The 27,972-nt window shown below is 41.7% G+C and overlaps 1 protein-coding gene across 1 annotated transcript; it reads right to left on the reverse strand.

Annotated features, from left to right (window-relative positions):
- Window positions 1–1,096: 1,096 nt before the first annotated feature.
- On the reverse strand, window positions 1,097–26,160 carry DDX20 (DEAD-box helicase 20). The gene is made up of 11 exons (XM_018559756.1): window positions 25,935–26,160; window positions 23,824–23,918; window positions 23,565–23,733; window positions 16,234–16,348; window positions 16,010–16,152; window positions 14,823–14,961; window positions 12,350–12,408; window positions 10,117–10,199; window positions 7,017–7,122; window positions 5,808–5,909; window positions 1,097–2,308 (listed from the first exon to the last, which is right to left on the reverse strand). The coding sequence occupies exons 1-11, from the start codon at window positions 26,116–26,118 to the stop codon at window positions 1,158–1,160; spliced, it is 2,346 nt and encodes a 781-aa protein (XP_018415258.1). The 5' UTR covers window positions 26,119–26,160; the 3' UTR covers window positions 1,097–1,157.
- Window positions 26,161–27,972: the final 1,812 nt, after the last annotated feature.

Here is a 27,972-nt window from a genome sequence, read left to right on the forward strand (position 1 = left end):
GGAGATCCTAGTAAGGTATTGTAGAATTCATATGATTGTCATCTGGTCCTAGTATTTTAACTACTGTTGGAATGACAATGTCACGGTCACACCTACTAAAATCTGACCATACATTTTTTTTGTATGATCAATTTTAGAATTAACAAATCTATGTAATATGAGGGCATACCTAATCCATCCAATCAATCTGCATCCAATCAGACAGGCCCTTGCGCTACATACACTGTACAATCTCCTTTAGATCTACCATCAGATTGTAACACGTGTGGTGAGCTTTAAGCTGACCATACACCTATAGAACATCTGCAGATTGTCTATGGTCAGATGGAAAATGTGCAACAGATTCCTCCAACTAGCCTAAACTGTGTGGATGGAGGACTATCCCGCTGGGCCAAGCTTCAGTATCTTGCTAGTTGGCCCCGCTGGTTGTCAAAATACCTGAACAATCTGATTGGATGCAGGCACTGTTCAGGTGTTTTGAGAGCCAGTGGGGCCGAATAACAAGATACTGAAGCTTGGCCCAGTGGAACATTCCTCCATCCACACAGATTAATGTAGACGGAGGAATCTGTTGCACTTTTTCCATCTGACCATAGAAAACCTGCAGATAATGTAAAAGTATGGCCAGCTGTAGAGCTCTATCGCTGGATGAAAATATAGGTGTGGTGATCCCATTCATGAACCATACATGCATGTTTAGTAGAAACAAAAAACAACTATATTTTTATGAAACACACTCGCGCGCGCACACACAATATCCTTTTTTCCAGAAGGACAAACTGCTGACTCGTGCCATAGAGGAGCTTGAAACTACTGATCCGAGGTGTTACTCAAGAATGATTAACATCTGCATTTTAAGAAATCTGAAAACATATGAAACAGAGTTGTACTACTATATAATGCCCAAGTTGTATTTAATACTGAATACCTTGTAAAGCAGACCTGAGTTTATCAACTATTTCCTTTATATAAATCATGGAAATTAACCATCAGCTTAAACATGCACATATGAATGATGCTAGATGATTTATTCAGCAAAAATATATATACACATACACTATATGTACAAATGATTATCTGGTGAACTATAGAGTAAAAGAAAAATAAACCAGTCCATTATAAAAATGGCTTTTTTACTGTGGCAATAAGGAAACTAATCACGGCTTGAGCATTTCATGAAGGTAGACAGAGTGCATGTGATATGCAGACATCCAGTTGGAGCATTTGTACATTTTTCTGTAATAGGAACTAGAAATGGCAGAGTTGTAGGTTTGCCATGCATGATAATATGATCGCCAATAATCAGCATACCTCATTGTGCCATAAGGAAACCCAGATGGATTTCCATAGTCCAATTGGTACATATCATCCCGAGTTTCCTGGCAAAGCTCTCTACTGGAAATAGGAGTTACTTTTTTGCTTCGTTTTCTAGGCTTTATTACATTGCTGAAAACTGGCTCCTCAACATAATCAGTTTTAGCTTTGACTAAGCTTGACTGATGCACCTCCTCTAGGGATGCATTGAAACCTTTTACATTTAATTGGCCAACGTCAGCTTCATCTGTCCTTTCAGTGCAGAGATCTGGGCAAGAACTTGAAAGTTCCATAGACCTCAGATTCCCATCTGAACGAGTAGATGCTTCACTATCACTTCCTGACAAAGAACTGTATGAACTACTTTCAGTCATCGCATCTGTATTCCCACTAAACTCATGTATTTCTAAGGTACCAGCCCTATCTGAAAGCATGACTACATTACTTTCTTCTTCCAGGGTTTCGGTGGTTTGACTGTTTGTATGGCTTCCACTACCCGTGTACACGCGTATAATTTCTACGTGTTTTTCAAGTCCTTCTTTAATAAACTGCTCATAGTCTTCAACAAGCTCAGCAAATGATGACGTGCAAACAACAGGACGCTTGAAAGAGGATAAGCTTGGAATTTGTGGTAGAGAACTTTCAAGAATGTCCTGTACTCCATTGTCAATCCCCATGTTCTCCACCGTTTCTGTAGGCTTACAGGTATCTTTCGGTTTCTTCTGTAAACCAGAAGTATCTAAATTTGATAGCCCTTCTAAGCTGGCTCCCTCTGTAGTCTTCTTTTTGACAGCCTTTTTAGGCTTACACTTAACAGCTTTTGAAACTGTTCTGTTCATGGAGTGTTCTGGATAAGGATGACTTTTTACCATATCATCTTGTTTAGCTTGAGAAGGTATACATTTTGCAGTTAAATGATCAGATGTGTCCTTCAATGGAGTAACTTCAATATCCCAGTCACAGGCCTCCTCCATCAATCCATCTGGAATTGGATCTGTACAAGAATATAATTTATGTTACTTATCAAAGTGATCTTTCTTCAACACAATATTTATACTCAAATTTATAAGGCATGGAAGCTACACAACATGTACAGAGAAAGAAAATGTGTTTAATTTAGAAACAAAAAACAGTTGCCTTTTTATTTTTTTAACAGAAAGAATCTACATGTCTCATTCCATCACAAATCCCCAAAATAGGAATTTTTGTACTCGCTGTAAAATTATTTTCTCTGCGTTCATTAGAGGACATCTCTCTGCTTTCGATAATCATATACCACTACATGCAGGAGTAAGAAACTAGGTGCACAAAAAAAAAAACACAGCCCAGGGGGTGGCCCCAAACCTCTTCCTCAACTGTAGACAACTTGGTTACATGGCATAGCAGTACAAACAACAAATGTATTTACAAATACAGGCAACAGCAAGCCAGAGGGGTGGGTGCTGTGTTCTCCAATGGAAAGGATTTTATGAGGGGCATAAAAAAAAAAAAAAGACCATTTTCTTTTATTAGAGGACATGGGCTTAATTTAATCACCAACTAGAATGCCCCAAAGTAGTGCCATAATGGGGGAGAGAAACATTGGAATGGAAATTAACTGAAAATTATGCAGACCTGTCAAATCTCTGCCTGAAAAACAATATGTCCAAAACTGGCATCAGCAAGGTGAATGTATGAATGGATCATCAAGTAGCTGCCTTACAAACTTTCAAAATATAGGCCAGTTAGTGATTATCTAAAGAGCTGTGTGATCAAAAGAAAAAAAATCCTTTTCTTTGTGTCAATAGAACAAAGCAACCACCCTCTCTGGTGTGCTGCTGCCCATATGTGTAAAAAAGATTGTTCTTGTTCTTTGCACTGCTTTGTCATGTAACGGAGTTGCCCACAGATGTGCATGGAGTTTTGAGCCAAAGGCGGGGCCACTCTCTGGACTTTTTTTTTTCTTTAATATGCCCAGTGTCCAATTCCTGCAAGCAGCGATATACCTGGTTGGCCAACACCTAAAATCAAACCTGTGTCCTCCAATGACCTAAAGAAAATAGATTTTTTTTTACTCATCCTTTTCGTGGAGTCCATCGAGGCAGAGAGTAATTCAGATAGTTATGTTATGCTGCTGACTACAGGAGGACTGAACATTTGCAAAAAAAAAAGTATCCTCCAGCATAACCTCGCCTCTACCCAGTATGCCTCAGTTTGTAGCAAGCAGTAGAAGGGCATGGACATAAACACAGATGGGTGGGACCCGTGTCCCTCAATGACTCCAAGAAAATAGGATTTTGGTACTCACCGTAAAATCCTTTTCTCTCCGTTCATTGAAGGACACAGGGAACAGATCGGAGATCATGTACTGTAGGGACGTCACAGAGCAGTACCAAAAAAGAGGGGTGGGCCAACAGAAACAACAAACCCAACTAAACAAAAAAATTCCCTCAAACGGCCGCCTGCAACACTTTGCGCCCCAAACCAGCATCCGCAGATGCCAAAACATCCACCTTATAAAACTTGGCAAAGGTGTGAACAGAAGACCAAGTCGCGGCCTTACAAACCTGAGAAACGGAGGCACCATGGCGAAAAGCCCAAGATGCCCCAACAGCCCTTGTAGAATGGGCCGTAACAGAAAAAGGAGGCTCACGCCCCTTAATAGCATACGCCTGAGAGATCGTGTCGCGAATCCATCGAGAGATGGTAGCCGACGAGGCAGCCCGGCCCCTCCGGGGGCCATCTGCAACGACAAACAGGGAATCCGATTCCCGAAACGCAGCCGTAGCACTTAGGTAAACCCGGATGGCGCGGACAACGTCCAGACAGTGCAGTGCCCTCTCCTTCCTGTGGACAGGCTTCGGACACAAGGAAGGCAGGACAATGTCCTCATTGAGATGGAAAGCCGAAACCACCTTCGGCAAGAAAGACGGCCGAGGCCGCAGAACCACCTTGTTCCGATGCAGGACCAGCAAGGGGGACGAGCAAGAGAGAACCGCCTATTCCGAAACCCTGCGGATCGAGGTGACCGCCACCAAAAAGGCCACTTTTTGAGAGCGAGTCAGAATCGGTATGTCCCGCAGAGGCTCAAAGGGACATTCCTGCAATACTGAGAGCACCAGATTCAAATCCCACGGCGGCAACGGGGAGCGAACAGGGGGAACGATACGTGTGACCCCCTGCACAAAAGTGCGAACGAAGGCGTTGGAAGCTATAAACTGGAGACTTGTCAGCAGGTGGGGGGTTTGGCTACCGGCAGGGGCCGCCCCTAGGCTGTAATTGGTCTTTAGTTTTTTTGTGCCTAGCGTCCTTCTCCTGCAGGTGGCGATATTACCCTACAGTGCATGATCTCCGATCTGTTCCCTGTGTCTGTCAATGAACGGGAAAGAAAATGATTTTACAATGAGTCCAAAAATCCTTTCTTTTTTTTTTCTAGTCCACTGAGGGAAACAGGAATTCAGAAAACAGTCAGGATGTCCAAAAGCAGTTAAATTGAGGGCTCAGCAACACCCACAGAAAACTGGGAACAATCATTAGAAAGCACAAGTCCAAAAAAGGAAACTTTGGATAAAACAGGTGAGAAAGAGCATCAGTTCTATAAGGCAAAGGCCCAAGACCTTTATACCCCTAATCCTCTAGGATAAAGGGTTCATGACTAATCAGACAGCCAGTGAAAACTTTTTTTTTTAGTGATGAAAACAAAATTAAAACCAATAGAGAAGTTAATGGAACGAAAACACGAACATTCTGGGAGTGACTACTGCATTTGGCTTCCAGTTCCCTGAGCTCTTTCTGTAGTAGGGAGACGTGACCAACTAAATAATAACCAACTGATCTACCCAGCGGGACATCAGCTAGCAAACAATTGCTGCACAAACTGTACAGACATGTCAACATCAGGGAGGAAGAAGAACAGATGTATAGATGCATTTTACATTCGATGCTAATGAGAACAAGACCCTTTGTAAACCATGTGGACCAACAATCGTAAGTCATATAGAGGTTAACTCCAGGAAAACATAAATGGGGGGGGGGATTTATCCAGGCTGGAGCAGACAAAATCAGCGGTGCATGGCAACCAATTAGCTACTCTTCAGTTTGGCCAGTTATGATTTGAAAATGAAAGACGCTGATTGGTTGCCATGCACAGCTGCTCCAGATTTTGTCTGCTCCAGTTTTGATAAATTCCCCCCAATGAGTTTGGAAAGTAAAAGAGACTTGTTTAAAAAAATGCATTACACTTTGAATAAACCCATTCAATTTAGTCTACTAAAATTAGAATAAAACTATTCAGATGACTAAAACGGCATTTCAGTTAAAACACAAACTAAGACTAAATTGAAATTTGCTGTCAAAATTAAACACTGTTCCTGAGAATGCTTGAAAACTTGAGGGTTTGATCCCACAAATGTACCGAAGGGGTAGGAAGCACAGATGTGTGCTTCACATCCTACTTATTTTTATTTCCTATAATAAACTATTAAATAGTCTAAGATTAGCATAAACCCTTTTACCAGGAAGAGGATGCAGGTGAAGATTGCACTTTTGAGCGATTGCCATCATTAGATTTTCTTCTTCTCCTCGACAACAATAGGAAACAGACAGACCATAAGTACCTGCAGGAGCAGACAAAATATTATTGATAGACACACACACCGTTTTAGGACACAGATGCACGTTTCACACATTATTGGCTTTTTTTTGTAAAAGCTTACTACACTTCTTACTTCTTTGGTCCCATACCACATTAGTTATACATTAAAGAAGAAATCCAGGGGAAAATGTCATTAGCCCTTGCAGTGGGGCTACCCCAACACTGCAAGAGTCAACTGCTTGTTTGTGTCTAGGTGCTAAAACAAAAAATGTTATACTCACCTGATCATTCGAGCCGCCTTGCTCTTGGACCACTGCAGATGAGGAGGAGGGAGGCTCTCGGGACTGGTCTAAGAATTCTTGTCATCATTATCTTCTATACAAGTGTATAGACGTGAGGATGCTGATGAACATTCCATCTGTGCAGTGGAGGAAGAGACACGCTTCAGTGACCGCAGAAGCAGGGAGTTGGCTCGGCAGCTTGGATGAATAGAACTTTTTAGCACCTAGACACAAATGAGCAGTGAACCCTTGAAGTGCAGGGGTAGTCTTACTGCGAGGGATAATAAAATGTTTCCCTGGAGTTCTATATTATTCATATGGGGGATTTATCAAAACCGGAGCAGCTGCCCATAATAACCAATCAACTTCCCTTTCCTTTTTAAATCTTGACTGAACAAACTGAAGAAAGAAGCCGGTTACTATGGGTAAATGCTCCAGATTCTGTCTACTCCAGTTTTAATAAACCCCCCCCCCATACTATATACAGTATTTCTAAAGCAGTGAATGAGATTTTCACTAAACATTCACTAATTAATCAATCGCCAATTAAAAAAACACCAACAAAAAAAACCCCATGAACCTTAAAGGCTCACTTGCAGTGAATGTTTGATAACATGTCAGACTCACCGCTTCATAAATATGCCCATTTGTCACAAGCAATCATAAGGCATATCTGACACCCACATTTACATGAACCATAGCATGTATATAGGGCAGGAAAAAAAAATATATAAAAAATGGTAACCACATTTAAGGTACTTGGAACAAATCCTATTCTGCATATAGCATATCAACATCTACAAACATGATTAGGTCTTTGAAAATGGTTTGCTGTCATCTGTAATTACCAAATCTGCCAGCTCTGCCAATCCGATGCATGTACGTCTCCCAGTCATGTGGCACATCCAAGTTTACAACCAAATTCACCTTCTCTGCATCGATACCACGTGAAGTCTTAAAATAATGACAATAAAGCATTGAAGTGCAACTGTATCATATAAACAGTCAAAAAACAGAAATGCAAACAGCTATTTTATTCGAATATGGAACGCGTCTCAATCAGTTTAGTATCATTATTAGATGACATTTTGAGAATCATCCAATTCTAAGTTGTAATGTAAGCAACACTGAAAACTTGGTTTATAATAAGAGTTCTAGTAATTCACATTGTTTGTAGGTTTCACTGACAGGTTTATAGGTTGAACTGAAATACTGCAAAGACAAAAAAGGAGAACCTTATATCATCAGGAGTCCAAGTAAAAAAAAAAAAAGGCTGAACTTTTAGGCAATGTCAGACATGCTAACAGTGGAAAATGACTAAGAGCTGGAACAGTATGAATTGTTAACAAATGAGCAAATAAGGGCATACATCAGATGACAGAAGAATAAACTGAAGGTACTACTGACAAGAAAGTTGACCAGGCCCATAGCAGATCTATCCTCACCTCACTCAATATAACAATGAGCAATCATTTACTTAATTGAAGCAGGACCGCAATCGCATATCCCATTCAAATATTCACTTTAAACACCAGACCACCACAAAGACAGGTTGCACTAGTGTACAGCATGGTTCGAGTACACACAAAAAAGGCAAATCGATGCCAAGGGTGATCAATCCAAGTTCCGACACGGGACAACATGGAGAGAGTCTAGTTAGAGAAAAGGCTTACCCCTTGATAACTTCCTAATGGCATGCATACGCTATTCCCAGGGGTCCCCTGGATACAAGATACTACATCAATAGTTTTTTAGGAACAGTAATACAACCAGAGTATGCTGAAAGCCTGCTAAAACTTGTTGTGTTAAAAAGGAGAACGATGAGGTGAGCGATTTCCACTCATCCTCATAGTTAGAGCTGACCTATGACAAAGTAGCTGTCGGCTCTATCAATCGGGAAGTGAGCAGAGAATGCACCTATCTGCTCACTTCTTGATAGTCTCCCTGCAGTGTGGTGACAGTCACTGCTGCCCTCAGGGATTCCCCCCCTTCCCCGATCCTCCAGCTCCAAGTGGAGGAACGGACAAGTGAGGGGGCGAGCACAGCTGGCTCTGCCTCTAGGAATTTCTGGAGTTCTTCTATAAATCATGACACCAGGCAAACTGCTAAATAAACAAACAGTTAAAGCCCATATATGGGAGAGGTTTACAAAAGCCATGCCAGATCAAAGACTTCCCTTTTTTAAGCAGACTTGTATAAAAAGCCTTCCTTTTCTCTCCCATGGACAGCACACGGGTCTCACTGACGTGCAGATGTTGTGTATCCGCTCCTTTGCTCTGCTTTGCCATTCACGAAGCTCATCCTGAGAAGACTCTGCGGCCAGGTGTGCTTTGTGAATGGCAACGCACCGAGATGGAGTGAAGACACAACACCCAAGACTGATACCTGATGGAAAAGCCTAAAATCGTGTCCAAGATTGGCTGAAACTACAGCAGAAGCTGAGCTGCCCACAGGAAAGAGGAAGCTTTCTTAGCAATTTAAAGAAAGAAGACATTTAACTGCGCTAAAGATAGAGGACTAGGAAGGACCCAAAAATAATTTTAAAAAACAGAAGTTGAGCTTTAAGTGACTGTCACTTAAAAAAAAAAAAACTACTAATGACTCATAACCAAGACTGCGTGCCTCATTGGGCTAATTGGAATGTACTGAAGAGGGAGCAGACAATTTCCGTCACTACCAGGAAGTGCTGGAGTTTTACCCAAATGGCCCACCATTGCGGCGCAGAAGGGGCAATGAAGGTTGCTGCTGGTAATTGTTATTTTGATGTTAGCAGCTTTTCATTTTTTTTTGTAAGTGGCAGACAATTTAAGCAGTAAAGCATGGACATCCTTCTGCTTCCAGCCTTCGACTGGGCAGTAAATGTGCAGTAGCCAACTAATGAGGTTAGAGCTGCACTGAATTGAAAATTTGTAAACAGAAAAGGTTTATTTTAACTTTTTCCAAAAAAATTGTAATATCTTATTTTTATTTATAAACTTTATATATTTTTTTATATTTATTAATTTTTCATTAAATATTTTTATTTTTTACTTTTAGGGGCTTTGGGGAAATATTATGGGTCTAAACAGACCCCTGATATTTCCCTTTAAAAATAGAAAAAAAGAGATTGAAGACAAAGTCCTCGATCTTTTTCTGTAGCCACTGTTATCAATGAACAGGAATCCTCTGAGTGTTCCTGTTCATTCATAACATGAGAACATAGTGTGTTTACTATAACCACAATCATGAATGAACAGGAGGTGATGTACATCACTTCCCATTCATTCATAATTGAGGCTATTAGTAGCCATACTATGTCCTCAATTATTTACAAACACTCAGCGACCACTGGGTGTTTGCACTCTCTCTCCTTCCCGACACGCTGTCACAGGAGACTGAGCGAGCGAAGCAGGGAGGAGAGCTCAGCCTCTTGCGACAGCACTGGCTGTCTCCGCCCACTTTGCTCTCCTCTGAACTGTGACAGGAGGCTGAGCGGTGCGGGGAGGAGAGATGCCGGCCGCTCACAGCGCTCTGCTCCCGCAACAGTTTCTCTCCTCCCCACTGGGACACAGAGCAGCACCCAGCGGGGACGAGAGAAAGAATGGGATGCACCGCTGTATCGGCCAGAAAATGGCAATTTTCGCCATTATATTTGTAATACACAACTGAGCTGTGCGTTTTTTTTAATCTGCTTTAAGTTTTACTTTCAGATGTAAATGCTGTGGACCTCAAGAAGTTTATTTTATAGCACATTGTTCAATGTAATGGTCACATGTATTAAGTGTCCGACAGAAAGGTCTGCATCTCCCATTAAGTAGTATCTCCCATTTGGGTCCTAACCTACCCAGAAAACGCAGTTTGTTACTTCAGAAATTGATAATATTTTTCTTTAATCTGCATCTTAATGTTCTGTTCACATCAAAGTCAAATACAAAATGAGCCTTTGGTGCTAGTTGGCAAAATACTTACAAGATCGGTTGAAATAAGAACACGGCAGTGATACTGCTTAAGTTTGGACATTGCATCAAGTCTCTGGTTTTGGTTCATACTTCCTGTCAGTGGGGGAAAAAAATCAAACCACTTTAACAGGTATCTGTCAAATGTTTAAGCATGGGGATACACTTGGAAATTCATTAACAGTCATAACTGCACTAGTTTGAACAATAACAAAGCACATATATGTAATTTTATATAAGGAAGGTGCCTATTAACGGGGTCAGTCCAACTACTGATATTTGGGCGGAGGTGTCAAAAATTCAATGGATTAGAATCTTGAAAAAACACAAAATTTGTTATATGCAGATTTATGTCTATTTTCAGTCATCCCCATTAAAGTCAGAGATGGATCCTAACCCAAAAGGAGTCATTCCCATTTAAAACAGTAATCAATTTGGAGAAGGCTATGCAGTACAAGTCAAAAGTTTACTTCAATCCATCCCACTCCATTAAGTTGTATTCTGGTAGCAAGAGATCGAGTTGAAGGCTGGGGAGCAGAGCAAGATCCACACAATCCTATAACTTACTACCAGACTACCGCACAATGAGGAATGCTGACAAGCAGGAGAACCAACACTGACAGGTATTAGCAAGTTTGGTAAGTATTGATTTGACATTAAACCAGGCAGTTTATGTATATCCGTTCTAAAGGCATCTGTCATCTTACAGTTTATGATGAGGATACGGTTTATTTTCCCTTGGATAGTGGTCTCTCTCTTCCTTGGGGAGCAAGTGAAAGTTTCCAGTCTGATGAGATGAAAACCGTAAGAAGCCAGTATAAATAGAATGTTTTACAACTGTTCTTTTGGTCACATTTATTTATTACAGGTATTTATAAATCGGCGGCAATTTTATGCGGCACTCTACATATTAGCGCGAACATCTAGTTCACTATAACTGAAACCCAGTACCTTATAAAAAAGATCAGCTCATGCTATACTTTGCGTTCACAGTTTAGCTCTCACTGCACCAAAAGATTAGTGAAGCTTTTATGCGCTAAAGAAAAAAAAACGCAACTTTGCTTTTTTTTCAAATTTCATCTCTTTCATTTAGCCTGCTAAAAGAATTAAATCTCAATCATGAAAGGTTAAGCAGATGTCTCTGGAGGTTATGCCTGGACTGCATCTGCTGGGCTTGTTCCACCATTAGAATTTGGAATACACACTGTTAGGAACAGCGTGCATAACAGGGTTTCAGCAAATGTCGCTGGGCCACTACTCACCACACCATCTGAAAGCCTTAGGATTCATAGATTGTTGTGCCTGATTATTCAGTGTCCTCTGGTCTGAATTCCAAGGCACTCACTTTGGTAAGTGTGGAAAGAAAAATAATGTAATTCTTGGCTTTGTAGTGAGGATGCAATCTCATAAAAATCTGTTTGTAGGTGGTCTATTTTTGTCATCAACAGAACAGATTTACAACTTGCTATAGTTGTCAAAATGACACTGCACTTTAGTCTGCATTGTCATGTTAGCTGCCCTACCCACCATTACTTTTAAAAGGACAAATTAAAGTGACATTAAAGTCAAAAACGTTTTTCCCTCCCCCAATGTTAATTAAAGCACTTACTTTGAATGATGTTTCTTAATCTAATCTTCCTTCCTGTCATTTTCATCTGTCCCTCCAGAGCTGCTGCGGGTCTCTGAGCCAGCGCCGACTCCTGTCCTTGCTGGCACTTCCTGTCCCACGTTGTCTACATGCAGGTGCACGCGTCCATAGACTTACCTTGCGTCTCTCCTCGTCTCCCGGCCGAAAATACGAACTGCGCATGTGCCCGCCCCAAGATACTTTGCGACCGCCCGATAATTTTCACATTTTCGGAGGGGAGCGTGCGGATAAGATACAGGTATTGACCTCTTTTATAGCGTTTATTTTTATTTATTTTTTACACTTTTTGCATATATCTACTGCTTGCTAGCAGTAGATATATGCAAAAAAAAAACGTAGGCTTTAATTATACTTTAAATCTTGGTTTCTTACCTTTTCGGAGAGGTTTTTCTCTAACAGTGTACAGAATGAAGTACAAAGGCTAAGAACTGGGTGAGTGCTACTAATGTTGGCAGAAAAGTAAAAGAAAAAAAAAAGAAGAAGACAGCGGTCCAAGCTCAAGTGTCTTCTTCGTTCCTCATGCATCTTAAAAAATCACCCAATTATACTTTAAATGTTAGCAAGAAATTGCAACAAAGGTAAAATGAAAAATAGTTACCTGATATACATATAGCTGGGAAACCCTTGGCTGTAAGAATGTCTGCCAAATGTTGAGCTCTGTAAAACATATGCATTTCAATTAAACACCTGTGTCGGTAAAAATTATTTTTGTACTGTAAAATCTTTTTCTTTGAGTCCACTGAGGTACAAAGGAATTGAGAAAGTCAGGTTATACAGCTGCCTACAGGAGTTCGGGACACTGGCAAACGGAAAAAGTCAACCCATATACCCATCCTCTACCCAGCATGCTTCAGATCTTTGAGCAAGCTGTACATTGGGCCAAAAGTATTTTCTCCATATCCATTGAAGGACACAGGAACTCCGTAACAATGGGGACATTGAAAAGCAGTCCAACTGAGGGGTTGGCAACAGTCACGGTCAAGCCGAAAAGGAAAATTGGAAGCCATCTGTATTTAAATAGGTATCTGAAGGCCCTCTGCAAAACAGTGGAACTGCCACGACCATGGAGAGGGCACAGATGATCAACCCAGTGCCCTTGGAACTCAGGGAAAAAGGAGGTTGACGAGGGAAAGTTACATGAATCAGACAACCAATACTGCAATAAGATAACAATGGTTGCGAGAGCCATCACAGCATATTATTCCATTGAATAGAGGAGGAAAAAAAAACCCCAAAAGGCCTGGTAGAAAACCAAGGGTACCAACCCTGAAGTGTGCCTAAAGAAGGCAGTAGGGTGAGCAAGTAGCACCTGCACAAAGGGTAGGCAGGGAGGCGGGTATGCCGTAACCCAGAATGGTGCACAACAGAATCTGAAGGATGAACAGGGCTCCTGCCAACACCAGTGTGTGTTTTTGGTGTTTAACCATAGGGCTGCAACCAAATAGTCGATGAGAATAGTTGTTAACTAATCTCATTATCGATTAGTTGGTTGGATCCCCTAGCTCTCTGCTACACAAGAGGGTACAGCAAGCAGTGGACCGCCAGTCATATTGCAATTTGAAATGGCAAATAGTAGGCTGGCTATTGCACCAGCCCACTACCTGCTGTATGTACTTTCAGCTGCTGTCTGCGGAATCTTGCCACTGGCAGCTGTTATTCCCTGGCTGACACTATTCTAGCGCTATGACCTTACAATACAATAAAAAAAAAAAACGGAAAAAAAGTAATTTTCCGTTTCGGTCTGACAAATTCTGCTGCGGGAGGTGCGTTGCAGTGCTATACATATCAATGGCACCCCAAACGCATCTTCCACCCACAGTGTGATCGCCCGCACTGGAACACAAGGAACAGCAGTGCTGTATGTTCCAGTGCAGCGCGCCGGCAAAATATTGTGCATGCAGTTTTATTCTAAAGTAATAGGCAGTCGAGTGAATAACCAACACGATGTGAAGGGAGCCGAACCTTGTTAGTCTATTCACTTCAGCCCTGTTTTGAAGTACAGCCTCCAAAGTTACTGCTGAGCTTTAAATTACTGCTATGTACAGGCCAGCTCAAGCAGTGGTGTAGGAATCCGTATTAACGTCACCAAGGGAAAATTTTACGGTGTAACTACAATCTTGACTGATGAAATTTTAGAAGAAATTAAAAAAAAAGCATCCAACCACCTAGGATACTAGCAAATAATTTTGGCATGTTAGGAAAAGGGGTTATATAATGGCTGGCTTAAATCTTTTTCTATTTGCCAGTGTCCCAACCTGTTGTAGGTAGCAGTATTACCAGACTGTTTCTGAATTTTTGTGTCCCTTATAGGACAATGAAAACAAAAACAAATGACTTGGTAGACAATAGCCACAAATAATTTTCAGTGTAATCTAATCTCTAACTATGGCTATTAAAACTAGAAAAGGAAAATCTTCCCAAGTTATTTACCAGAATAAAAGCTGACCATACACAAGTGATTATATGGCACTTTTGACTATCTCAAATCCACAAGTAATGGAGTGGATCATAACCTGAAAGTCACAAGCAGAAATGGATCTTAACTCCCTATTCAGGTATTGCAACGTAGCTGTAACAACCTCCGATAACATGAAGACAAATCTCAGGCCTTAAACATTCCCATTTGTTAATGTTGCAGCCCATCATAGTTATACTATGAACTAGACGTGTTGGAGCTTTGCATGTCACAATGGCCCAGCATTTAATGGAAGGTTTGGAAGACTGCATGTGCAGGGACCTCTACGTGCTCAAAAGTATATCTGCAACAGTTTCCACTCCCCTTCCCCCAGTCTTATGATCCAGGCACCACTGCCACACTGCATAACCAGATGCTATGACTCAAAAATCCATGAAAACTACACTGCAGTTCAGAACAGCAGCACATTGACACAAAAGGCATTGCTCTGCTTTCTCAGATTAAGAAGCTTACAGTGTTAGCTGGACACCAAAGTATGCCAATCGAGCTCTACTGCATTGCACAGTCTGGCACGGTCATTAAACAGAAATCTTAATGTAATACTTTACAACACAGCGTCTTGTTCACAGATATTAGCAGAGAAAACATAATGTACCTGCTATGAAGATTAGAGAACACTAAAGCTTGGTTAAATGGAACTCTGCTGAATAGTTCTTGCAAATGTTGTACTTTCTCCTCAAAAGTCTTGTGTGGAAGTGGGTGTGAATTTACCACTTTATAAAATTGCTTTAACCCTAAAACAAAAGCAATACAGGACAAAAATTAGTTATTTACTTGGTAATGCAGTTTACAAGAATCTTCCAGGACAGCATACATTAGAGATGGCTCCACCCAACAGACAGGAAACGACCCCAAGAACACTTTTAAAAGCAGCCTCTCTCACAAACCGGTCAGGTTGGAATGCATAAACAGTGCTTAGCAGGAGTCTTCAAGTCCTCAAAAAGATTTATAATTAAGCCCCCATTGTAAAACTGTCATGTACTAAAACTGGCAATGCCCTCAACAGGTTCAAATGTATCCTGGTCATAACTGACCTTCGTAAAACCATTTAGAAACAATATACATTTGAAGTCTGGCTCTACTTGACCTAAAACTGTCTTATCTACCCGTCTGGCGTAGCACTGAGTATCTGACATTTCATAAAAATTTCAGAATTGCTATAGTAGATACTGTGAATTGTAACAATATGTGATGGCAGCTACTGTTTGCTACTGTATATGCGTAAAACGGTAATGGTGGAGGAAACCACCCTAGTGACTTCTACTTGGTCTGCTGGTGCTTAGATTGTGTCTCTCCCCTACCAAACCCCCCCCCAACACATGCAGGGAGAAGTGCCAAAAGTGGAAGCTGTCAGGAGTCAACCACAAAATCTCATCAGGAAGAAAAGTCCAGCTTTTAGCTGTCAAGTGTCACCCCAAAGCTAATCAGGAGGCAAGGTCCAGTATGTATAAATAGTAGAGATTTAACCATGGACTTTATCATTGCACAAGCCTTCGATCTGCAGAGCTCCCAACCCTTACATGACCTGAGCAAGAAAGGAGTCTTCACACACTGGCTACTGACCCATAAGAAAAGTAACAGGTCAAGGTGCCTGCCGATATGAAGGAAACATAGGACTGAAGCAGCCATGAGGAGGGCTGCTCTTTAAAGTGTTCTGGTGGTTGTGTTTGTCTAGTAGGCAGAGCTATCTCACGTATACAATCCTGGAAGAGAACTTGGGGGGGAAAAAAATCAGACTCAAATGCATGTTACTTTCTTTTCTGTATCTGCCATTTAACATACCAATAAGACCAGGGTCAGTTGTATTCAATCTGACAAACACTGGCTCTCGCATGTATGTGGTCAGTGCTCTTGCTAGGGATTGTGGGTATGTGGCTGAAACTGCCAGCATCTGCTTGTTAGCCGGAAGAGATGAATAAATCCAGCTGATAAAACAAAACAACATTCATTAAAATACAAATGGAACAGAATTTCTTTTTTAATCAATTAATTGTACAATTCCTTACTTAATTTGTTCCTGGAAGCTCCCTTCTTCTAGAAGTTTATCTGCTTCATCAAGAATAAAAAGACGAATGCTGCCTGTGCTGAGGTAGCCAATTTCTATTAACTGCTTTATTCGGCCTGCAACAAGAAAAAGCAAGTTAGGTACCTGGTAACTTCTTTTCCAGGACAGCATCTGAGAGAGAGAATCCACCCTCCCAAACAAGAAACACATCATCCACAATTAAAATAAAAGGGGCGGTACAGTCCCACCACCAGTGGCGTAACAATCACCATAGCGACCCAGGCGGCCGCTATGGGGCCCGAGGCACGGCGCGGCCTGGCCATCTACCTGATGCCATGCGGGCCGCCTGGGTCGCTATGGCATCTTGCTCGGACAGCCAGGCTGCTGGCTGTCACTGGCGGCTGTGAGGATGAACGCTCCGTTCCTTCTCACAGCCGCTGCCGAGTTGGTGACAACCAGCAGCTTCGCTGGACAGAGGATCAGGGCTGACAGGTAAGAGGGCTTGACCGCCCACCTGAGACCCTCCAGAGCCTACCATAGAGAGTCTATGGTGGGCTCTGCAGGGTCACCCTTAGGTGGGCTGTTTGGGTTATCAGGTGGGCGTAACTAGAAATCACAGGGCCCCATACAAAATTTTGCTATGGGGCCCCGTGATTTCTAGTTACGCCCCTGCCCACCACCACAGTATTACAAAGGAACCGTAGGTAGAAGGACCACCAGATAGTAATAATGCAAACAATGTTGAACACACCCCTCAACAGGCAGGGCGGGAATCCCTACTGCCCTGAAAAAGAAGTTACCAGGTAACTAACTTGCTTTTTCCCAAATCATCTTCCAGGGCAGAATCGGAGAGATTAGGCAAGAAATCATACTTTTTCGGCGGGGGGACAACTTCCAAGCGCCTCCTCCCTGCCAAAAGATTGGCATCAGCAGTAGAGGAGGACCACTCTGCAGTGCAATACCAGAGGTTGGCACTGGATCTAGCAGCTTTCCTCCAGATATGCTCTGGGGAAACCTCAGCTCTCCCAGGTCCAAGAAGACTAACGTCCTCTTGTAGCATGTCATAAATCCTTTGGAGGATGAAAGGTCAATGGATAGCTGAAGTCACCAGGCATTGGTGTTATGCACTTTACAGTCTTCATAAGGCTCTGAACAGGCCAAAATATTCTTGGATTTCCTCCAAGGGTGACTGACTTCCAAGTTGCATCTGGCAACTTCTGTAGCTTGATGAGGGAGCTTGTTACTACTCATGGAAGAGTTAGAATAAAAAAATGTAAGTGGCAAGTCTGGCTGCAGCTCTACACTGCCATCAGTACTACCAACTGGGTTAACTTACACCACATCGATAAACTGGGGGCAACAGACAACACTGAGTACGTAAGAACACTATCTGATATGTTCAGTTTATCGATGTGGTGTAACATAGATACCACCAAATTACATAAGGACACTATCCTATATGTTGGGAACACGAGCAGCAGCCAACTGCTGTAAATGTGTCACAAAGTTTACGGTTATAACATGGATGCTTGACAAAGAGGGGAGACATGTAAGAATAACCTTGTGAGGCCCAGAGAACTCAGAAAAACAGTGCTTAAGTCGTCTAAGGGGTTGAGGGTTGACAAAATATAGGCTGCAAGGAGTCTACAGAATGCCCAAGCCGTCACCGACCCTACTAGTAGTTTGCAGGAGGGAAGTAAGGTGTTGACATCATGGTACAACCCTTTATACTACTTGTCATGGGCTTGGTGTTCTATTAACCAACCATCCCCAAGTAGTTAGCCTGTAACTGTGTAGTTGCAGCCCCAGACGTGTAATCCGTTAGGGTTGCACTGAACTAAGTACTGTAAAGTTATACAATTGCCTAAAGTAGTAACTCAGGGATATTTCAATGCTAAGATTACTAACTATATCCCAAACCAGTGATACTAAAGAGTAAAACTGGTCGTTCTGTAGAGAGTATAGTTACACAGTCCACAGAGAATGAACTTTGATGAAATGTAGATGCTGAGAGTCATACTACATCATAACCAACAATGCTTTCAACCAAGTGGTAATCGGGTATCCTGTACCTTTATGGCTACATAGATACACAAGGTATGAAATTAGATAACAGTTACTGAGGTTCATAACTACGTGACAACCAACAATACTTTTACCATGATGGGATCGGTTAGTCTGTAGATGGGGAGTTACACAAACCAACTAAGAAACAAACCCATTACCGATTCCTGGCTACATCATATCTGATGATGCATCACAAAGAAATGGTAAATCCCATCCTGTACTAGTACTCTCACAGAAGCAATAAATTGCTTATGTCGGGGATAGTGCATTAATACCTACACATGAGATATGTACAAATACTGAGATCCGTAACGGCCTCCAGAACCAAAGATGCCTTCACTAAAGCAGTTGTTTGGTTATTTCAAAGACAGTATAGTAATACCAGCTCACAAGGTATACACCAGGACAGAGATTCACTTCATGAACCGTGATGGTTCCACTAAATCGATGATTTAGTTATTCAGAGACAGTATAGCAATACCAATACATAAGGTATGCGCAAACACTGAGATTCAAAGCCATCTCATGAACTGATAATGTTTACATAAAATCAGTGAATTGGTCATCTTAGAGGCAGCCTAGTAATACCAATACATTAGGTATGCCCAACACAGAGATTTATAACTACTTCATGAGCAAAATAGCTACCACTTAAAATAAATCGGTTTGTCTAAGAGACAGTATAGCAATACGAACACCTAAGGTATGCAATAGTGCAAAGTCTCCACCATCTCCTGAACCAATATCCTTTTACTAAAGCAGTAATTGGTTCATTTCAGACACAGTATGGGAATACCAACATAAGGTATACACATACCGAGGGACCCCACCATCTCCTGAACCATTGATTTTTTCACTAAAGCAAAAAAATTGGTTATCTCAGCGACAGTACAGTAATACCAATAAACAACGTATGTGCAACTACTGAGATTCACAACTACCCCATGAACCTGTGATGCTCTCACTTAAGGTGCCCATACACCTTACAATATTCTGCAGATTTTCTGTGGTCAGATGGAAAAAGTGTAACAGATTGGCCCAGGTGGAGATTACTCCATCCACACAGTTAAGTGTAGATGGAGGAATCTGTTGCACCTTTTCCATCTGACCACAGAAAATCTGCAGATATTGTAAGGTGTATGGCCAGCTTAACAGTAGTAAATGGGTCATCACAGAGACAGCATAGGAACACCGATAAAGGAATGCCCAACTGCGATTCATTAACTATTTAATGAACCAATGGTGCTTTCACTAAAGCAATAAAGTGTTCATTGCAGCGGCAGTATAGTGATACCAACACATAAGGCATGCACATACCGAGGGTCTCATTCTATCTCCTGAACCATATTCTTTTACCAAAGCAGAAATTGGTTTACTTCAGAGACAGTATGGTAATACCAACATAATGTATGCACATACAAAGGGTCCCGATTGTCTCCTGAACCATATTCTTTCACTAAAGCCGCAATTGGTTCATTTCAGGGACAGTAGGTAATTCTAACATAAGGAATGCACATGCTGAGGGCCCTAACCATCTCCTGAACCAAAATTATTTTACTAAAGCAAATAAATTGGTTATCTCAGCGGCAGTATAGTAATACCAATAAACAAGGTATGCGCAACCACTGAGATTCATAACTACCCCATGAACCTGTGATGCTTTCACTAAAAGCAGTAAATGGGTCATCATAGAGACAGCATACTAGCACCAATACATAAGGTATGCCCAATTGAGGTTCATTAACCACTGCATGAACAAATGGTGCTTTTACTAAAATAATAAAGTGTTTATTCCAGCGACAGTAAAGTGATACCAACACATGAGGTATGCGTAACACTAAGTTCCATAACTACCTCATGAACCAAAGATGCTTTTATTAAAGCAATACATTGGTTATTTTGAAAACAGTACAATAATACCAATACATAAGGTATGCACACTACTGACGCTCATGACTATAGTACCCCCAGTCAAGTCTCTCCTTAAAGAGGTAAATGGGATAGCTTGCAGACAGGATAGTCATACAAGTGCTTGTCTACCAATATATGCATCAAACTGTGCAAGAGATGTAGACCAGAGAAAGCCTTTTATTGCTGCATGCCCTTTCACTTAGCCACTAAATGCTTATACACATATAGCTTCTATCCAGGCGAGATAAAGCTGTAGTAATTTAGCTAAAGAGGCCCTCATCATGGACTTCGAAGGTGCTGTACACTCTTTGAGATGTACAAGAAACCCAAAGGTTGCAACCAGAGTAATCAGTAAAAAGGCCCCACACCTGTGAGGCAGACAAACCTAGGCCGATACAATGAATGGATCGGCTCAGCCTGTGAGCAGTTGTAGACTGGAAGAAAATAATCCTCACCATGAAAAAGATAGATGCTGGCTCTTATACCGAGAGGCAGACTTAACCATATAGGAGAGAGTTAAGTCTCATAAAAGCTTTAGAGGCTGTTCATATCTGCCAAGGAAGTAAAGCCTTGAAGATAAAGTAACCTCATCCAGCATCTACCCTTCTGTGGGATTTGTGTCTTTAGGCTCCCATGCTCTAACAGGCAAGTAAAAGGAAGTTCACTTAATTAGGTCTGAAGGAACATTCCCCAGCCCCCGCTCAGGTGAGAGCAATCATAGCCCTTCAGCTTGTGAGCTCACACCCAGCACAGCCAGGTGGTAAATCAGAGTTGCTAATAGCAAAAAAACGTTTTAGCCATGAGGCACAATATGTCTGCAGCACTATCAAGTTTTGGCTCAGTCTCTCCTTGTAAACCATCTGGAAACAACCAGAGTGTGCACCTAAAATTGGTGTGAAATAAGCCTCTAGTGCTTATGGACACACCAATGTTTATTTGCAAAAGGAGTCTGTAAAACATTTGTTACCGGCCTAGGTTTGGCTTGCTTACACAGATAGGCTGTTACCTATGACCCAAAGGCCTGATGCAGGTACAAAAAACCATCCTTGGCTGATAACTCTCCTTATATATGTTACAACACAAAAAGGAGATTGCCAAAAGCATGAAATTGGGAAAAATATCCAATACTCCTGTGTAACACTAACCCCAGCAGTGTAGGAAGGAGTAATTAGGTTGCTTATTGTTGGGGGTTGCTACTTGCAGATTGAAAAGGTGTTTACACTGCAGCTCATGCCTCCAACTAGCCACATCACTGGTGGAACGCCATATAACACATACAAAACATGTGTTAATATGAGGCACTACAACCCTCAGCAACCAACACCCAAAAGGAGGATCACCACCCAAGGGCCCCCCCACTGATCCTCCCTGGCGTCTGTGGATGCTGCACTCCATCCCTGGCGTCTGTGGATGCTGGCGCCAGGAGTACTCACCACTCCATCGCATAGCTGTCCATTCAAGGAGGCCCTGGATGCTACAGGATATGAATATCCACAACATGGCAGCATACATAGGGAGCATGGATGGCAAACCGCCCCATTCAAGGCAAGGCAGAAGAGAAATCTGAACCGAACCAAATGCGAGTAAGGAAAAGCTCTGCTAGAGCAGATATGCACCCGGGGATGGTTGCTTTTCCTCACGGCGCATAAGAAACCTCAGGGATAGATGGGGAGGGAGGATCCCATAATAGAATAACCTGGAGGCTAATCCTCAGACAAGCCCAGGCATGCAACCCCCCCAGGTCCACTGTCCCTGATTCACGGGGGAGCACACACTGGGAGGCCCCTGCAACTAGCACACAGGCCTATAGAGAAAATAACAAACAGTTAAGATGCTCCTGTTAGGCCGGAGGAAACAAAAAACTGAGGTGGTGGTGCTGTACTGCCCCTTTTATTTTAATTGTGGATGTGTTTCCTGTTTGGGTGGGTGGATTCTCTCTCTCTCAGATGCTGCCCTGGAAGATGACTTGGGAAAAACAAATGAAAATAGACACTTTCATGAACACCCCCATTGGTAGCATAATGTGGTCTTCGTACATATTATATCACAGTGCAATAAAGGAAGTCACATGATCCAAGAATCTATTGCAGTCATCAATGAACACATTCTAAAATTCTGATGCTCATGTCTTAGAGAAAATTCACTGAACAAAAATATTTATGCTACTCTAAAAAAAGATCAGTCAATTTACAATTAATTTAAACTCAAAGGGGAATTAATCCACTTTGTTGGAAACCATGGCTCCCTCCATAGATAGTGGAAGAGACAGTGGAGGAGTGAGTGTAGCCACCCAAGGACAGCAAGTGTGTTATGGTAAGGACCACCAGGTGAATTTAAAAAAAAAGCCTGAAACACTAATGCAGTCACCACATCTAACAACTGGTAAGCTGCAATATATGACATTTCTCATTTTGGGTTTAGAGATGCTTTAAATTTAATCCCGATGATCATCACTATCACACTATACACCACAGCTTATTCGCTGGTCTAAAGGTGCCCATACACCTTACGATTATCGGACGAAACTTTTCGTCCGATGATCGAATAGTCGTACGATTTTCGTACGGCAGCCCCATCCTGCCCCGATGATCGCAAGAATCGTTTAGCCGTAATTAACCAAAAAGACCTGGACGAAATGCGGTAATTGATTTGCCGTATTTTCGTTAGCGCAAGCGCAGTGTACATCGTATGACTTTTGACGGACGGAAACGCCAGCAACCTTACGACAATCGTACGATCTAGCAAAGTTTTCAAACATGCTTGACTGTCAAAAGTCGTACGATTGTACAGTATTGTCGGTCGGACACTGCAATGCACACATACGATTATCGGACGAAAACTCGATCGCATACGATTATCGTCCGATAATCGTAAGGTGTATGGGCACCTTAAGAGACACACAATATTGCTTACACTAAATATGTGAACCATGTGCATGCAATATGCCCAACCATTTCATGTGAAGCAAAGGTGTAATTATGTTTGTTCTACACCTTCATTTCTGCAAAGCAGCACTGTAAGGGCTAATGTAAATGTAAGAGCGTGCTCGTCAAATACAGCAATCAACACGTGTTCAAAAGGAATACAGCTTTTAACAAGAAAAGCCTGCGTTTGACCTTCTGTTCAAAAGCATCACTGAGTCTGCAGAAATGCAAAGCAGGTCAAATGCATCTTTTGAACTGTCATCTACACTATTTCACCAAAGTCAATGAGAATATGTTGACTACATAGTAGTCCAAAGATGAGTACAAAAATGAAGAATTCAAATAAAACAGACAGTGGAGATTGTATGGAAAAAATGCAAACATAAGAAATATGCAGACTACTATTTAGAATATTTTATGAATCCCATACCAGGAGAGCCTACAGCTATGTGGCACTTCTTTAGCTTTGCTTTGTCCTGAGGCAGTGGAGTCCCTCCGATAAAGACATGACACTCCAGTCCTTCCATACGGCTACCTATAGTAATAATCACTGAATGGATCTGAACTGCAATTTCCCTTGTAGGGGCCAAAACCAGGATCTAAAACACAAAGGACACTCATTAAACAAATATTAACGATAGATAAAATACAGCATTTACAATAAATGTGCAGGAAAACTAAAAATATACCTGAGTAGCAGTGTTTTCCAGAATTAGAGAATCTAAAGCCACCGTGGTGAAGACGCACGTTTTTCCTGTCCCTGACTTGGCCTGTACTATCAAATCTACAATTCCGTAAACAAAAATAATAAAAAAAGTTAGTATTTATTATACCATTCAGATATGAAAAGCAGCAAATGGAAATTTTGTGTTTCTAACTCTCATTTGAAATTTTTCATTTATTTCCATAATCAAATTTTTAAGCCAACTTTTACATCTCCCATTAAAAAAAAAAAGCACAATTAATTAAATTCTAGAACAAGCATAATAGGCATTTTAGTAGTTACCTTTCCTATTCTCCTCCACTGCCAAAGCCAAGAAATACCCAGTACTTCTGGGAATAGAAGGAAACACAACTTTGCCATTTTGTGTATTGTGTTAACACATGCTGTGCCATGCAGTAACATCCATTGCCTGAAGGCACTCCATTCATTTTGAATGCGGTTGGTATTTGAATAGTTGTGTTTATTCCTTAGTCCTCCTCAACCCCTTGTTTACAGATGAACTGTAACTGCAGGCTAATTATGCAAAATGTCATTTTGGGCACTCACAGAGCCTTAAAATACATATGTGGACAAATCTGTTGGTACTCTTCCATGAAAAAGCCAACATTTCTCAAAAACTACTGGAAACTGACCAAAGTAATTGCCATCCGTTGTTTATTCTATATATAATAAAAATCGGGCTTTTATTTACATTTTTCTGCTGAAATAAAAACAAACTAATAGAAATGGCATAGACAAAAATGATGGGACCCTCATTTAAGCAATCACTGCAAAAAAAGCTATTTTTGCAACTCTCAGAGATGTATGCCTCTGCCAACAGGCAGTTTGGCCCACTCTTTTTGAGCAAACTGCTCCAGCTGACTTGAACAGTGCCTTCCCCAAGATTGCATGTTTCAGCTCTTTCTATAGATGTTAAATAGAATTAAAATCAGGGCTCATAGAAGGCCACCTCAGAATAGTCCAAGGTTTTATTTGTAGCCATTCTTGGGTACTTTTAGTTGTGTTTTGAGGCTTAAGGACCCATGACCTGCAACTGAGCTTCTGACACTGTGCAGAATGTTTCACTTCTGAATTCCTTGAAAGTCTTGAGAATTGCGCTCTTTGTAGAATAAGGACACCCCATGCCAGATACAGAAAAACAGCCTCATAACATAACAGATCCTACTACATTTACAGTAGGTACCATGAGTTTCTTTGAAAGCTTCATTTTATTTTTCCATCTATGAACATCTCATCAGTCCAAAGGAGATTTCCCCAGAAGCACTGTGGCCTGTCATTATGTATTTTAGCAAATTCCAGTCAGGATTGTTTAGGCTTTTGTTTCCTCCTGGGTCTTGTTCCTTTGAGCCAACGGTCGCTCAAAAAGCGACTAATGCTGCAATCAGATACTGATGTACCTTGACCTTGGAGTTCCGCTTGAGTCTCCTCGCTCTTTGTATACAATTCAAACCAATGATCAATCTAGGGTTGATTTTCCTCTAGTGGCCATGTCCAGGGAGGATGGCTACAATCCCATGGATTTAAACCTATTATATTTGCAGCTGCATTCACAGAAACATCAAGCTGCCTGGGGATGGTCTTGTAGCCTCTACCTTTGACATGCTGGTCTATCATTTTCTTTCTGATCCCTCAGACAACTGTCTCCTTTGCTTTCACTGGTCCATGGTTAGTGTGATGAACACGATTCCAAACATAAGTGACTACTTTTCTCAATTTAACTGACAAGACTTAAGACATGAGCAATACTAATTACAGAAAGCAGTTGATTCGATGCATCACTAGCATTCAATTATTTATATTCTTTTCTAGGAGTACCAACAAATTTGCCCGGGTCATTTTAGAATATATTTGTACGATAAGGACCGATTTCGCTTTTTTCACACTGTCCTTGCTTTACTCTGACATACTAAAGGCATACAGGTATACACAAGACTATTAATTTGATCACTTTTCAGGAGGCACGAAGCATTGTTTCAATGAGTAGCAGGGGTACCACCAAAATGTGTCCATGTCTGTATACCTCAAAACTTTCATCCACTAGAAGTTTATTTTCAACGTCTACAAGCCTTTACTCACCCAGTCCACATCGCCCAAGTGGTATAGCCTTGCTCTGTACTGGAGATGGTTTGGTAAATCCTGCAGCCTCCAAGCCTTCAAGTACAGGCCGTGACAACAGCAGAGTTTTAAAATCCTGAGTCTCTCCTGTAGCTTGAAGAACATCTCCTGTTCGAGGTCGAGAGCCTAATGAGTGTGCAGCCATGTTTCTTTGTTTACAGATGGTGGGACACAACCTTCGACTTCACAGCCTAAAGATGAAAAGGTTTAACAGATTTTTCTATGCAGCTTGCTGATACAAAGTCTTTCAGATGGGCAGCTTCTTCATTCATTTCTACAAAGAAGCCATCCAACATTGTGATACATACTAGACAGCTGCTCCCACAGGCTCAAATGGATATTTTTCTGCCCATGTGCAGAAAAAAAAAAGGCTGCCTGGCCATTTTGCAAAAGCAACTCTACCGCTCCCAGTGGACAGAAAGATCTGTCAGGAGCAAGGACAAGGGAGCATATGATTTTTGATGAGGAATACAGGGTAAGTTAAAAGATAATTTATAGATATCTAAAGCCAAAACTTTTTTTAATTTTGCATAGAGTAAAGGGATTATATCACGTATCATGTTTGTATTGTTGCTTGTGTCCCCACTGGGAAGATTCACCCTCTCCATTGTCCTCATGATTGCTACAAGTGAAAGAACCAAAATGTTTGTGTTGCCACCAGTACAAGAATAGACAGGAACTTTTCCAATGGGGACACTAGTTCTGATGACCCTGCTGATCACCAGCAATTTCCCTCTTTTTGTAATGATTTCCTCTATTCTTGTTGTGGCTATTGGAGAGATTGGCAACCATCAGCATCTCTCTTCAGTTTGCTCAGGTAAGATTTGAAAATGAAACAGAGAAGCTGATTGGTTGCAGTGCAAATCTGCTCCAGTTTTGCTAAATTCCCCCCCTAGTGTTCTGTTCACAAACTACAATGTGTTCTGCTGTGAATGTACAAGGTGAACGCCTGTTATCCCATCCCACCTCTCTCTTTGTCTATTCAAAGAACAGCTTGTATTCTGTGAACAAAATGCTAGGCATTTTATGAATGGATGAGGAGAGAGGAAGGGGATTTCAAACTACATGATCCTGCACAGTAGGAGAGTCAGAAAGGTCAGTTGAAGCACTGAAAGCTGAGTGTTTGTACCTGCTCTTCATCCTGACAGCTGTCACAGAAAGCTGGGCAGGGCGGTGTGGGAGGAGAGCTCAGCCTCCTGTGACCACAATGACAGCTGGCTCCGCCCACACCACCGGTCTCCATCCTGGATTGGCTGTCAAGGAGGCTGGGCGGGGGAGGTGAGCCCAGCCTCCTGTGACAGCAATGGCTGTCTGCACCCACACCGCTGCTCTCCTGATCTGTGACAGGAGCGGGTAGGAGAGATGCTGGCCGCTCACAGCGCTGTCCTCCTGCAGCACTCGGCCTCCTGTGACAGTTTCTGTCCCCCCCGCATTTTGCCAAAAGTGCCATTTTCAGCCGATATGTTTTTGCGGCCGATACATCGGTGCATCCCTACTTTTGAATGCATAAAATTATGCATTCTGTGAGCACTGTGTACTGTGAGTATCAATACATCATACTCTGAAAACCAATATACACACAATTTGATTACCAACTATTAACATAAATATATCTTATTTGCAGGGCTTGAAAAAAACCCTCATCCGCGACAAGAGGACGGCGGAGCCCGTCTCGAGACGCCCGATCGCTTGTATTACCAGCAGCTGTCACTGACGGTCCCGAGATCCGCTGTGCCCGATGCGGCCAACACCGGCACAGCTCTGTGACAGGAGATCAGTACACAATCTCCCTTTGATCTACTCTCCAGTCCCAGAATGCAGGAAGTGATGTATATTACATCATTTCCTGCATTCAGTGTCACTTTCCATATGTTTCTGTTAATAGTTAAAAAGGTACTTAAATGTATTTTCAAGATTTAACTCCAGAGTTTATTATTTTAACTGCTCATTTTTGTCTAGGTGCTAAAAAAAAAAGTAATACTCACCTGAAACATGGAGC

Source organism: Nanorana parkeri, unplaced genomic scaffold (genome assembly GCF_000935625.1).
Source record: "Nanorana parkeri isolate BGI_ZX_2015 unplaced genomic scaffold, ASM93562v1 scaffold415, whole genome shotgun sequence".
Lineage (NCBI taxonomy): Eukaryota > Metazoa > Chordata > Amphibia > Anura > Dicroglossidae > Nanorana > Nanorana parkeri.

Coding starts and splice junctions, on each gene's coding strand:
- DDX20 (XM_018559756.1), bottom strand. CDS start 26,118: ATGGCTGCACACTCATTAGGCTCTCGACCTCGAACAGGAGATGTTCTT. Junction 14,962..16,009: donor AACTGACCCTGGTCTTATTG/GTATGTTAAATG, acceptor CTTTTGTTTTAG/GGTTAAAGCAATTTTATAAA. Junction 12,409..14,822: donor TTCTCTAATCTTCATAGCAG/GTACATTATGTT, acceptor TATGTTTTACAG/AGCTCAACATTTGGCAGACA.